This window comes from Nanorana parkeri, unplaced genomic scaffold, assembly GCF_000935625.1.
Source record: "Nanorana parkeri isolate BGI_ZX_2015 unplaced genomic scaffold, ASM93562v1 scaffold232, whole genome shotgun sequence".
Classification (NCBI taxonomy): Eukaryota; Metazoa; Chordata; class Amphibia; order Anura; family Dicroglossidae; genus Nanorana; species Nanorana parkeri.
In genome coordinates this window covers 506,752-521,392 of record NW_017306500.1, presented here as the reverse complement: position 1 = coordinate 521,392, position 14,641 = coordinate 506,752, and the positions used below count along the sequence as shown (strand labels likewise).

General features: G+C 38.5%; 1 protein-coding gene across 1 annotated transcript in view; it reads right to left on the bottom strand.

Moving 5' to 3' along the window:
- Positions 1-14,641, bottom strand: part of LAMA2 (laminin subunit alpha 2) — a 646,095-nt gene that overhangs the window by 442,986 nt on the left and 188,468 nt on the right. Inside the window, exon 6 of the mRNA XM_018556291.1 lies at positions 7,181-7,270. Coding sequence (XP_018411793.1) covers positions 7,181-7,270 — 90 coding nt within the window. The remainder of the gene's footprint in view (positions 1-7,180; positions 7,271-14,641) is intronic.

Genomic DNA, 14,641 nt, shown 5'->3' with positions numbered 1-14,641 from the left:
CAGCACTGTCCCCATAGTTCTGCTTATAGTCTCATTATTGAGATTCCGATGTTTCATGTTAAATATTTATGTTACTTTTAAGTCTTATTGCACATTGTAATAAAGGGGATGGAGGACCAGAGCTATGAGACACGGCTACTAAATTTAAACATGTTTACGTTGGAAGTAAGGAGATTAAGGGGGGACATGATTTTCATATACAAAATGTTCCATAGTCATAGCAACATTAGCAACAAACTCTTTGAGATTAATTCCGTAACAAAGACTAGAGGACACCACCCAAAACTGGTAGAAAAAAAATTTGAACACAAGGGGCGAAGGGGGTTCTTCTCAGTTCGCGCGGTTAGGGTCTGGAACTCACTGCCTCAAGCGGTAATTTCCGCAATTAATCTGGAATGATTCAAGAGGCTTTTGGACAACTTCCTGAGAGACTGAAATGTACAAGGGTACAGGTACTCTTAAGAATGAGAACACTCATGGACCTATACACACACACACACACACACACACGTTGGACTTGATGGACTTATGTCTTTATTCAACCTCAAATACTATGTTACTATGTTACTATGCAATAGCCAGATCTCAAAGATCTTTTTTGCTGGGGGAGAGCAATGTTGATAGAAAAAAAGAGAAAACACTGGGTGTCTGACCTGGTGCAATAATTCTTTTTATTGGTAAAAAAAATAATACAATGTGATATACTCACAAGCGGAGAAAAATAAACATCAAAATGGACTGATATTCCTCAATGGATTAACTGCTGTGGAGGTGAATAAGATTATCCAGGAGCTCTGCTGATCTCTTGCTAAACGCGTTTTTGAGGATACTCCTCCTTCTTCAGAGCTGAGTAGCTGACTATCAATGTGCTGATTTGTATTCTGTGGTTGCTCAATGAGCCTCTATAGGATGGAAAAACGACCAAACAGCCAATAGCATTTTGTTGCTAAGAGACAAGGGGTCTTTTAGCAACAAAAATGCAGTTTTATAGCCACAAATTTGGGATTTTAATATGTGTGTGCACAAATTAAAACATTTTTTCACATGCAAAGTGGTTAAGAATCCCTTAATTAAAAAAAAAAGCCATATCCACATGAAATAAAATAAAAACCCCACAAAAAAAATTAAAAACCCCAAGCTATCACCCTTAATACAAACGCCCACTTTTTTTAGAGGTAAAATTTACAGCTAAAAAATGCATTTTAACTTACAATAAAGGCCCTGTCAACATAAAAAATATATCCCCAAAATAAATTAAAACCCCAGAATACCACCTCTTAAAACAAACGCCTTGTAGTAAAAAAAACACGCTATAGCCGGGAGAGGAGCTAAACATAACTGCTGACCTCAAATCAACTACAAAATGAATAATAAAAAAGAAGCAAAGGAGTTAATTGTCTAAAGAGTTAGCATTTCTAATTACAGTACCATCTTTTAACTGACGGTAATCTCTCACTATGCACTTTGCCAACTTCACCTATTCTTTCCCCATAACAGCTTTCAATTCACTGTCAGTATGGCTGCTCTGTGCTCCTTATTATCCAGAAGCCCCTGTATTGGTTCTTCTGAGCCTGCTGGCCACAGTCCCATGCCCATGGAGGGCATTCAAGTTTTTTTTAAAAATCTCCCAAATGTTTTCCTTAAAAATCAGCTGGAAAAAAATTGTTGAGATTGCAAATCTTAAACTCCCACAAGGTGCCTCAAACTCATGGTGGCGGCCACCCTGAATTTCATCCCTAGCATTTAAAATATACCAAAACTTACTTTATAAATACCAAGTGAGTTGTAAGGTTCTTCATAACAGCACAAGTCAAATGATGGCAATTGTAACATATAAAGTGTTAACTGTTTGCTGTCAACTGGAATTTTAATTAATATTAAAAATAACAAAACACATACTATTGTAAGCTACTAATTAACATTTTACAGCATATTAAAGCTGTCATTTATGCATAAAAGCTCACTGAATGTGTTCAGGTGACTATTTAAGCTTAAAAAGCTTACATAATTACTTTCACATTACTATCTACAAAGTCACGTATCCATGACTGCATTGAGAACAGTATGTGTTCAGTGTTCCACATGTAAAAATAAATATGTACACGCAATAAAAAAGAAGACACAAGAGGCAGATCAAGGAGTATTTACATATATTAAATATCAAGGACTTTCATGACTTTAAATTGCCTTTTATGATATTGTGTAAAATTCCCTGATTCAAATTATTTATTAAAAGTACAAAATAATTTTACGAAGTAAAGGTCATTACTAGGAATGAGTTTTAGGTTTTCGCTGGTTGCAATTGCTTCCCAGGCTGCCCACATACATTTCAAAATTAAACAGCTGAGTGTGTGTTTCACAGCATATTTCCAAATTGTTGCTGCAATATTTTTTTATTGAAAAGCCTTTTTGTAAAAACAGTGTAATATTCCTGGGCAATGTGCATCAGAACAGAAGCCTTTGCGAAGGTAGTGTTATTTGCAGACAATAGAAAGTAGGAGACAGGGGCAAAGTGTTGCCCATAACACATAGTGCTTGTACAAGGACCTTTTAGTGGTTGAGTTTACATTGGACTACACAAACTATGCTTAAAGTGATATTAAAGGCAAAAAATGTTTTCCCTCCCCCCCATGTAAATGTTAGCACTTACCTTAAATGATGTCTCTTTTTCCGATCTTCCTCTTCTTTCCCCATGTTTTCATGTGTCCCTGCAGTGGTGTGACGTCACTCCGATCCAGCGCTGACTGTTCTGTCTCTCTGATCCAGCGGTGTCTGCAGGCGGGTGCACGCGTCCATAGACTTACCTTGCGTCTCTGCTCGTCTCCCAGCCGAGAATCGGAACTGCGCATGCGCCCGCCCCAAGATCCTTTGCGACCGTACGAGCAGTTCCTGACAGCAGCGATAACGAGGTAAGTTTAAAATTATTTTAAGCGGTTTTTTTTTACACTTCTTGCCTATATCTACTGCATGCTAGCAGTAGATATAAGCAAAAAAAACGGAGGGTTTAGAACCCCTTTAAGTTCTTTGAACTGCAGTGCTGGGGTACGGTATAAAGTGTTCACAAACCGGCTGTACGGCAGCTGCCTTAACACACTTAGGCCTTCCACATTTAGCTAAATAAACAGATAAAATATTTTATTTTATTTCCTGTTTCACAATAAAAAGTGACTCTACCAAAAGCAGTGGATTGTTTAACCACTTGCTGACCGGGGTGTTTATACCCCCTTCCTGCCCAGGCCATTTTTCAGTATTCAGCGCTGCAGTACTTTGACATTTATTCCGCCATTTAATGCTGTACTGAAATTATTTTATACCATTTTTGGGGGACAGATAGAGCTTTCTTTTAGTGGTATTTAAACACCACTGGGGTTTCTATTCTTTACTGGTTAATGGAAAAGGTCATGTAAATTTTTAATAAAACCTGTTTTCCCTACGTTATGTTATAAAACATTTATTTTTACCCAAATTTTTGGTATAATATAAAATACGGGGTCACACACCAAACATGTCAAGGTTTAAAATTGTGTGTGCCTGCAAAATCGCAAAAAAACTACCATATCCAAAATTGGCCATAGGCGATGCTTTAAAAGCTTTTACCGCTCGTCAGTTTAGTGTTATCAGATTGATGAATTATTGCTCACACTCCGACGTTCGTGGTTATATGTAACATGTGCGGTGCAATTGGCGCAATCATCGTTTTCGCAAGTAGGCGTATCCAACGCATGTTTGCTTGTATATGTGGGTGCGGGGGACTTTAAAAAAATGTTTGTGTTATTTTTGTATTGCTTCTTTATGTGACATTTACATTTGTTTAACTTACATTTTTTAAAACCTTTTTTTCACTTAACTTTATTGCTAACAAGCCCCCTATGTGATAGCCAATTTGCAGGTCCTCTTTATGGAGACATCATGGGTCTTTAAGACCCCTAATATCACCAAGGAACCCCCAGAGTAGCTGATGAAGCAGAGACCTGCTTCACCAGCTTCTCTCTGGCTTCTGTACCGGAGAGTGACAGATGAATGCGGAAGTGATGTAATATACATCACTTCCTGCATTCCGACTATTAGGAGGAGATCAAAGGGAGATCTTGTACTGACCTCCCTTTGATATCTGGTCACAGAGCTGCTGTGCTGGTCCCAGGTAGGGATGAGCCGAACACCCCCGTGTTCGGTTCTAATTTTTCAGATGGATTGGGGGAGGGGGCACTTGTTGTAGGTAAGATTTTTTTGCAAGCAATGTTTCTGATTTGGGCACTTCCTGTAGTGAAATGTTTTACTTCTGTAGGAGTATCAAAGGACCTCTGGCTATTGGAGATTCTTGTTATTACACAATGGGATTTGAGGTCCAATCAGGGCCGTCTTTAAGGTGGGGCAAAAGGGACACATATCCCGGGCCCTGTCATTGTAGTGGGGCCCTGTACCCCATAAACTAGCGCTAGTGAAAAATTTCTGGACCAGCCGTCTAGTCTGCACTACCCCCTTTATGACGCTAGTGGCAGCCGCCTCCTATCCATATGTGCAGCAAATATCTCTGCTGCCCGGGATATCACCTCCCACTCAGCAGAGGAGGACGATAGCTTTTGCACACCCTGCTTCATGGTTCTGCCCTCCTCCCTCCATGGGTGCAGTCTCATGCTCCCCCTGTCCATGGTGAGTCCGCATGGCTGCTGGGTTGGGCTTCTATCTGGGGGGGAGAGGGATGGGAGGTGGTCGGGTTAGCCTAGCAGTGCTACACCTATGATGTAATGCTGTATAAAAATAATAATGACACCTGAGCATGTCCCCTTGGTGTAATTATTATTATTATTATGTCCCCCCCAGTGTAATTATTATTATTATTATGTCCCCCCAGTGTAATTATTATGTCCCCCAGTGTAATTATTATTATTATTATTTTAAAATAATAATAATAATGACACTGGGGGGACATAATATTAATAATGACACCAGGGGACATAATAATAATGACACTGGGGGGACATAATATTAATAATGACACCAGGGGACATAATAATAATGACACTGGGGGGACATAATATTAATAATGACACCAGGGGACATAATAATAATGACACTGGGGGGACATAATATTAATAATGACACCAGGGGACATAATAATAATGACACTGGGGGGACATAATATTAATAATGACACCAGGGGACATAATAATAATGACACTGGGGGGACATAATATTAATAATGACACCAGGGGACATAATAATAATGACACTGGGGGGACATAATATTAATAATGACACCAGGGGACATAATAATAATGACACTGGGGGGACATAATATTAATAATGACACCAGGGGACATAATAATAATGACACTGGGGGGACATAATATTAATAATGACACCAGGGGACATAATAATAATGACACTGGGGGGACATAATATTAATAATGACACCAGGGGACATAATAATAATGACACTGGGGGGACATAATATTAATAATGACACCAGGGGACATAATAATAATGACACTGGGGGGACATAATATTAATAATGACACCAGGGGACATAATAATAATGACACTGGGGGGACATAATATTAATAATGACACCAGGGGACATAATAATAATGACACTGGGGGGACATAATATTAATAATGACACCAGGGGACATAATAATAATGACACTGGGGGGACATAATATTAATAATGACACCAGGGGACATAATAATAATGACACTGGGGGGACATAATATTAATAATGACACCAGGGGACATAATAATAATGACACTGGGGGGACATAATATTAATAATGACACCAGGGGACATAATAATAATGACACTGGGGGGACATAATATTAATAATGACACCAGGGGACATAATAATAATGACACTGGGGGGACATAATATTAATAATGACACCAGGGGACATAATAATAATGACACTGGGGGGACATAATATTAATAATGACACCAGGGGACATAATAATAATGACACTGGGGGGACATAATATTAATAATGACACCAGGGGACATAATAATAATGACACTGGGGGGACATAATATTAATAATGACACCAGGGGACATAATAATAATGACACTGGGGGGACATAATATTAATAATGACACCAGGGGACATAATAATAATGACACTGGGGGGACATAATATTAATAATGACACCAGGGGACATAATAATAATGACACTGGGGGGACATAATATTAATAATGACACCAGGGGACATAATAATAATGACACTGGGGGGACATAATATTAATAATGACACCAGGGGACATAATAATAATGACACTGGGGGGACATAATATTAATAATGACACCAGGGGACATAATAATAATGACACTGGGGGGACATAATATTAATAATGACACCAGGGGACATAATAATAATGACACTGGGGGGACATAATATTAATAATGACACCAGGGGACATAATAATAATGACACTGGGGGGACATAATATTAATAATGACACCAGGGGACATAATAATAATGACACTGGGGGGACATAATATTAATAATGACACCAGGGGACATAATAATAATGACACTGGGGGGACATAATATTAATAATGACACCAGGGGACATAATAATAATGACACTGGGGGGACATAATATTAATAATGACACCAGGGGACATAATAATAATGACACTGGGGGGACATAATATTAATAATGACACCAGGGGACATAATAATAATGACACTGGGGGGACATAATATTAATAATGACACCAGGGGACATAATAATAATGACACTGGGGGGACATAATATTAATAATGACACCAGGGGACATAATAATAATGACACTGGGGGGACATAACAATAATGACACCAGGGGACATATAAAATAAGGACTCCAGGGGACATATAAAATAATGACACCGGGGGACATATAAAATAATTACACCAGGGGACATATAAAATAATGACTCCAGGGGACATATAAAATAATGACACTGGTGGGACATAATAATAATAATGGAAAGTATCAGAATGAAGATAATGGGAAAGAGGCTATATGAGCAAAAAAAAAATTAGGTGACATGAAAGATTTCTATTAGGTCAGGTCAACCATTTTTACTGATATTCAGTACTTTAAAAATGTCATAATGGATTTTGACCATGCAGACTTTCTTTTCTATCATACACATCTATACTAATTAAAAAGAGTTAAACATTAATAATAAACTACTCACATTAGTTCTTGGATCCCATGGGCAAGCTCTTGCATGACCATAGCAGATGCACATACCACCCACAGAAATATCTTTTATGGAATAGAAATACTGGGAAGCAAAAACAAGAAAACTGGTTAGTAAACATCATATGTGACAGGATTATTAAATAATTAAGCTTTTCATTTAACGTTGGCAATATATGGAAATAAATATTGGAACATGGTCTGTAGGCTATAAAACCAGAGGATGTCCAGAGCTGCAAGCATAGCACATGTATACATTCAACAACCATCTACAAACTAAAAGATTAACTTTAATAATGGAACATAGGGTTGTAGGAGATGTTCCTGTTGATACTGGCATGGTCAATGATTTTATTTTTCCACCACCTACCAATAACATCTTTCTCTAGCAGTCTGTTTGAAATGTACTAGTGTGGGCAGATACACTGCATGTTGCAATGATACAAACAAAAGATACAGAAAAATTTTATTGTGCGAGCCTCTGAAAATATACTGTTAGTTAATCTAATTCTCTTTTTTTATATTCTATGAAATACTACCACTGAACAATGGAATACAGTTAAAAAGATATGATTAGGAATAAATTCTGGGCACCTTTACAAAGTTATATTTACATTTTACAAAAAAATATCAGACTAGCAAAGTACTGTAAAATGGATGCTATTTGTGGTAAGAATCCTGGAAACTTTAGGAGTTGTAGGGCCAGATATTTCCCCTATGTAAACAACAGCAAAAAGAGCAGTGCAGGAAGGTAATACCAAACCTCCTTGACTCAAGTTAGGCAGCCAGTTTTAGAAAGAGGATGTATTGCACTACTTCAGTACCTTTAACATCCATACATTGTCCATCAATATCTAGCTAGATAAAAACAGAAGGCTTCCTTTTGTTGCGGTGGTGAATACTGCAATACGGTGGTGGTGAATATTTGTGAATACTGCAGTTGATCACCCTTGTACATGGACCCTATAACCTCATATGTAGCTATTCAGTAGCCCCTACATTGGTAACAACACCTAATATTGTGATGAGAGCTGATGCTTGAATCTTTTTTAAATAAGAAGCCACCTCTTTTTTTTTATCCTCACATTGAAGAGAAGAGAATGGGCTGGGTCTTATGAAGGGCGATGTAATTGATAACGGTCAAGTATCAAATAGATATAACAAAATGTTTTTAATGGTATATTTAACAGTCAATGAGGTAAAAATAGTTAATTTTTAAGGTTTATATTCACTTTAAAGTGACCCTGTTACCAGAAAATACAGATAAAAGATTTCTGCAATAGACAAGGCTATTTCTCACCTGTTCAGCAGTCCCTGTCTCCTACCTATAAAATGCTACACTATTTCTAGTCAATAAACAAGATTGACTTGGCATTGCATTGGAGTGCGAGTGCTGCTGTCACTGCCACACCTGCCCTGTTTTACCTGGGCTTCCATCCGGTCAAGAGTGCGATGGGATACAGGTATATTTCAATTTCCTGTCTCCTACCTTCCCCTGTTCCTCTATTAATGTAGGGGTAAGAGGATGAGACCATGGCATGTGTAGGGGACACAAGCATCCAATAGTCCTAGAAGTGTTTAATACTTAAGACAATGATGGAGGATGCAGCATTAAAACAGAGGGAAGGTATGAAACATGCACCACCAGACAGATGAGTATAATACCTTTTTATGCGTGGCTTTTCATTTGTATTTTTGTGACAGGGTAACCTTAACCTTTTGGGGAAAAAATGGGGGCTGCCACTGCAGCCTTTTGTAACTTTTTGTTTAAAGTTTTTAAGCTACAATCACCAAGGCTGTCATGTTTTACATGATTTCACTACTTGGTGAATCACTGACCTGGACCAAGTATGTGCAAATTAGGTTTTATGACAAAATATTTATTTCGCTAAAACCAAACCACTCCAAGATGTATTCTTGCAACTGCTGTAGATACAGCACTCTTCACTTAGTACTTTAGAACTAATTAGAATGCAGTGTTGAATAATAACTCAACAGTTGGTTACTAATATTCAGTTTAACAGCCTTTTTTTTTTAAAGAAAATGTGGCATTGATTCAATCATTCAAGTCTGTGGTGCCACAAACCTGTAACAGGTGAATCAGGGGAGGACTGGGACAATTAAACTCCCCTGGTAAAGTAAGGTATTGGGACCCATCTGGCCAACTTATCAAATTTTTTACACGGCACAAACACAGGGTTCATCCAACAACCTTGCATTTATTCCTGAATGCACAGCATGACACAAGACAATTATACATACTTTGCGCAGTGTTTATCAATAATGGTGTAAATGTATTACACGTCTGCATACAAGGGAGTAGGAATGCTTGTTCATTGAAAAGAATAATGTTATCACAGGTTAGAACACAATATAATTGGATCTTGCTGTTTAGCTAGATTTATCCTAAAGATAGTTCTAGAATGAAACATGCAGCTGAGCTCTCATTTACTTATCTGCAGGAGACGTTTCCCTTAACTTGGTGAATGTGGTAAAATCTCACTTTGTAAAGAATACCCAATCATGTGCAAGGAAAAATAAAAAACAGTATTTTTGCTTGCACATGATTGGGTGATGGAAGTCAGCAGAGCTTCCTCTTTTTCACTAAGCTAAAGAAAAACATGCCCGTGATGTGCAAATTCCTTTGCACAGTGAACAGCCTATTTGCCTATATTAAATCAACCCCTGAATGTACTTGCCAAACCCACTCCACAACAGAGTTACACTACTGTAGTTTGCACTAAGATAAACATGACAACTTTAAAAGGACATTTATAACTGTATTGGCTATTGAAAGTTATTAACCACAAATCTAAAGCTTGCAAAGAAAATTAAACATGTTAGAAAGCATGTTTGCCTTGCCTCCGGTTAGCATTAGAACAAATCATACACCAATCTATGTTGGCTCACAATAATCCCCAATAATCCACATTTACTGGAGTGTGTTGACTTGTTTGCATTGATCTTTAAAGAATAGCTTTAACCACTTCAAGACCAGGTGTTTAGACCCCCTTCCTGGCCACCCCATTTTTCAGTATTCAGCGCTGCGGTACTTTGACTGACGTTTATTCCGTCATGCAACGCTGTACTGAAATGAATTTTATGCCATTTTGGGGGACTGACAGAGATTTCTTTTAGTGGTATTTAATCACCACCGGGGAATAGTACCGCAGCGCTGAATACTGAAAAAATCGCCTGGATGGGAAGGGGGTGTAACACCGCGGATGTCAACTGGTTAAACATTTTTGGGGGACTTACATTTTTTTTCACTAAACTTTATTGCTATCACATACGGGGGCTAATAAAACCCCCCTATGTGATAGCAAAATATGTGACAGGTTCTCTTTATGGAGACATCAGGGTCTCCAAGACCCCTAATGTCACATATGACCCCCCAAAAGAAGCTGATGAAGCACAGATCTGCTCCATCAGCTTCTTTGCAGCTTCTGAAGCTGGAGAGTGACACACGAATGCGGAACTGATGTAATATACATCACTTCCTGCATTCTGACAATGATGAGGAGATCAAAGGGAGATCTTGTACTGATCTCCCTTTGATATCTGGTCAAAGAGCTGCTGTGATGGTCCCAGGCTCTCACTTCCGCATTCTTTCAGAGGAGAGGGGACCGGAGGGAGCTTGTGTAACATGGCATGGCGCTGATCCCGGGCTCGCCCGGGCACAGCGGAGCCCGGGATCAGCGGGACAATGGCTGGGGGGACAGCGGAGGGGGGGGCACACCGATCGTTGCAACATACAAGCAATCCGCCGGCTCTAAAGCCGGCGGATCGCTTCTATGTTAACAGGCATCGCTGCCTGTTTTTAAATTTCGGCCATTTCCCGCTCGAGGGGGCGTTGTTAACAGGCATCGCTGCTTGTTTTTAAATTTCGGCCATTTCCCGCTCGAGGAGGTGTGTCTGAGCGGACGTCTAAAGACGCCGGCTCAGATCTAGAGAGCTCCCGGCCGGCCGTTTTTTTACTACGGCCTGCCCGGAGGCAGTTAAAGAACAAAAGATGAATGAGTACAATTATTAAGGATGTCATTATAAACTGACCAGTCAAAAACCTCAATCTCTTTTTTTCACAATTTTCTGCTTTGAAAAAATATTTTACAAGACACTTGAGTGCAAGCAAGAGTAAATAGTACTTTATATACTGAAAAAGGGTTTGTATATGCAGCAGACTGCAAGTTTTGGTCATTCAAAATCCTATAGCAATAATTAAGACAGTTCTCACATACTTTGTTTCAAACTAGTGTGATCATTCTAAATGAAATTATCAATGATATTTGGAGGAGATCATGGTTTATAACTGTCTTTAGAACTGGATCAGTTTCTTTGTAACTACGAAGTTCAACCATAAACTGAACAATATCAGCATCAACATCAGAGCTTAATTCTTTAAGGACATGTGGGTGTAAACAACCTGGTCTGGGTGCTTTATTCGCCTTTATTTTGTCTGTTTCTGGAATATATTAATTTTGAGCCATTGTGGTTTATTTTAGGCTATGGCACTGTCATACCCATTATGAACTTAGAGATGTGCCTTCTCTTTGTCTCTAGTAACCAACCCTAAATCATCTTATAATCTATCTACATGCTTAGATCTGAGCTTTTTACAATCAATATATTTAAAGAATTTTGCAGAGTCCTCTTTATTCTCTATTACAACATGTTGTTTGTTTTGCATTTTTGTGATCTTCCTTTGCTTTTCATATTTACAGTTGATTTGAAACATTCCCATTTCCGTTTTGTGTTTTTTGATGGCAATATTCTCTCTCATTAGCTCTTAAAATGAAGGGGGTTATTCACAAAGCTGTCAAAGGCAGCCAAGTGAATAACCAAGCCGAAGTGAAGTGAGCCGAATGCAGTTCGGCTATTCACTTCAGCCTTGTACGGCGGAGTCGAAGTCCAGAAGGAGTTCGACTCAGCTGATCCAACATCTGGATTGGCTGAGCCAAAGCTCTAGCAGCTCACTTGCTGCCGTTCGCACCTATTCTCATAGGGGCCGAACGGCAGTGAGTGAATAGCTGAATGCCACCGAGCGGTATAGAAAAAAATTTAAACAAATGAAAAAAAGTTGAAAAATTATTTAAATGTAAAAAAGTAAAAACTTTTGAATAGAATTCATAGTAATGTTAAAGAAAATAAAAAAACAGCATGAGGTCCCCCTACCAAACCATATCAGACCAGTCAGGAGGAACCCCATTTAAAAAAAGAAAAAAAAATCAGTTTCATTGTCACACATCGGCTCGAACTATAAGGATGAGTGATTTTCACTCACCTCATAGTTCACCTTTAAGCCTAATAACACCAACACATGTATGTTATAATAATATGTTGCTGCGCACTGTAATGTCCATCAGACTTTGCTCACATATTTCATGTTGTACATGCATTTTAGGGGTGCACCAATTTATGAGCAGTGGGCCCCCAACATAATCATTGACACCAAGCACATTACAAAACATACACCAGTAGAGCTCTGCACTGCATTGTGGTTTGATAAAACAAAGTAGGGCCACATGACTATTTTGGTGCATGGACACTGAGGACTGAAAATAAATAAATGACCAACATGTGTCAATGCATCAAGTAAATTGTGACAACAGTCTTTGTAACATGTGCACATGGATGTAAATGCATTTCATGTGCATAAACTCTTATGTTTTAATGTATGCATGATGAAAAGTTCAAAAATAATACAAATATGATAAATAATACCATCTCAGGTAGGCTTTTTGGGGCCCCATGATTTCTATAGGTGGTCATGGATCCAATTCCAAGACAGTCCTATTGAATTAAAGAACTCCTGGCAGTTAAGAAGGTAACCTTTGCAGTGGGGCTAAGTGGGGTTAAGTGCTTATTTTGGTCTAAGGTGGAAAATAATAAAGATACACTCACCCAAACCTCAGTCTCCGGCTGTAGTATGTTCCTCGGCATCTCATGTATAATACAAGGCAGTGGACGTGTATTGCAGGTGATGACATCAGCAGGGCTTAGACCGCTGGAGCCTGAAGAAGAAGAGGCTGTGGAGACCAGTCTAGCAGCCAGATGGGGCTAAAGTTTAGGTAAGTGTTTTTTTCACTTTATACCTTAGACCTAAATGGGGTTCCCTAGCGGCAGCAATAGCTTTTGACAAAATAAATTCAGAAAGTGTGAATTATTAGTCAAAAATCTAAACACTGCACTAAAAATAGTAAAAAATTAAATGTATGCCACTTTCATTCTTCTTTTATATAAAAATTGTCATAGGAAAAAAAAAGAGGCTGCCCTTGCTAACCCTCTCAAAATGTAGTTTCCTGGCTTCCTCCAGTGGAGGAATAGAGAGAGGGGGGAGCAGCCGTGAGCTGAGCAATCAGGTGCTTGGTGATCAGCCAGTTCTTGTGCTATAGAGCCGGCATGTGAGAGCTGCAGTTTCAGTTGCTGGCTCAAACTATTGGGAAGAATACATTTTACTCTCCCAATAGTTCTCCTTTAAGAGGATATTTCCACTCTAAGGCTTATATCTTGATTAAAAAAAAAAAAAATCCAAACGTACATCCATACACACATAACTGCCTGCCATAAAAGAAAAGATGGAAGAGAGGTACTAGCAAACATACTATGGAGAAAAAGATAAATTAAGATGACCCTGTTTAGTTCACTGTTTAGATCCCTGATTTAGCTCATGCAGACTGATATAATACCATTTATTCCGCCTGCCCTTTATTTGCTCCTCATTCACATCAAATAGAACAGTGATAAATGCACAAACCTTCCACAGAGACAGAAGCATAATCTCCTAGCTAAATGCCCAATGCAACATCAAACAAATCAGCAGAAGCTAGTTGAACAATGATACATTTTCCTACAGAGCTGGTATTACTTTTGATATTCTTTCATAGTCAGACAAAGGCTGCTGTACTAGCATACTGTGAAAAATGTCTACCGTTCTTTCAATTGAAAACTGTCTTACCAAGAGTAAATTTGAGATTAGCTCAGATTTATTTTTATTATTATTCCTTCCTTCTTTTCTTCCTTTATTTCCACACTCCTTTCTTTCCTTCTTCCTTCCTTTTGTCTTTACTTCTTTCCTTTTCAGAATTCATCTCTCAGGGAATTGTGCTACCTTCCAGAGTCCCAGAGAGATGGATAAGATACTGAATATGTAAATCCCTTGTCCTGACATCCTTAAAACAAAACTAAAAAATCGAATTGATGTTCACTCTTCTACGTTTATGAGAGTATATGATATTTGATGGTATGTACACTCTGAGGGATCTCTATGGGACCTGCTGTCAGACTCGCACCCCAAACAGCAATCTGTAAGAAAAAGTCATTTACCGAGATTTCTGCTTTCCAGATAGCTTTAACAGCTTGTTATTGAAATAATTGAGATCACTGGCTTGTTTTGAAAAGCAATCATAATGTCATCTGGAGCAATGCCTCATAATGTGTGTGTATATATATATATAAC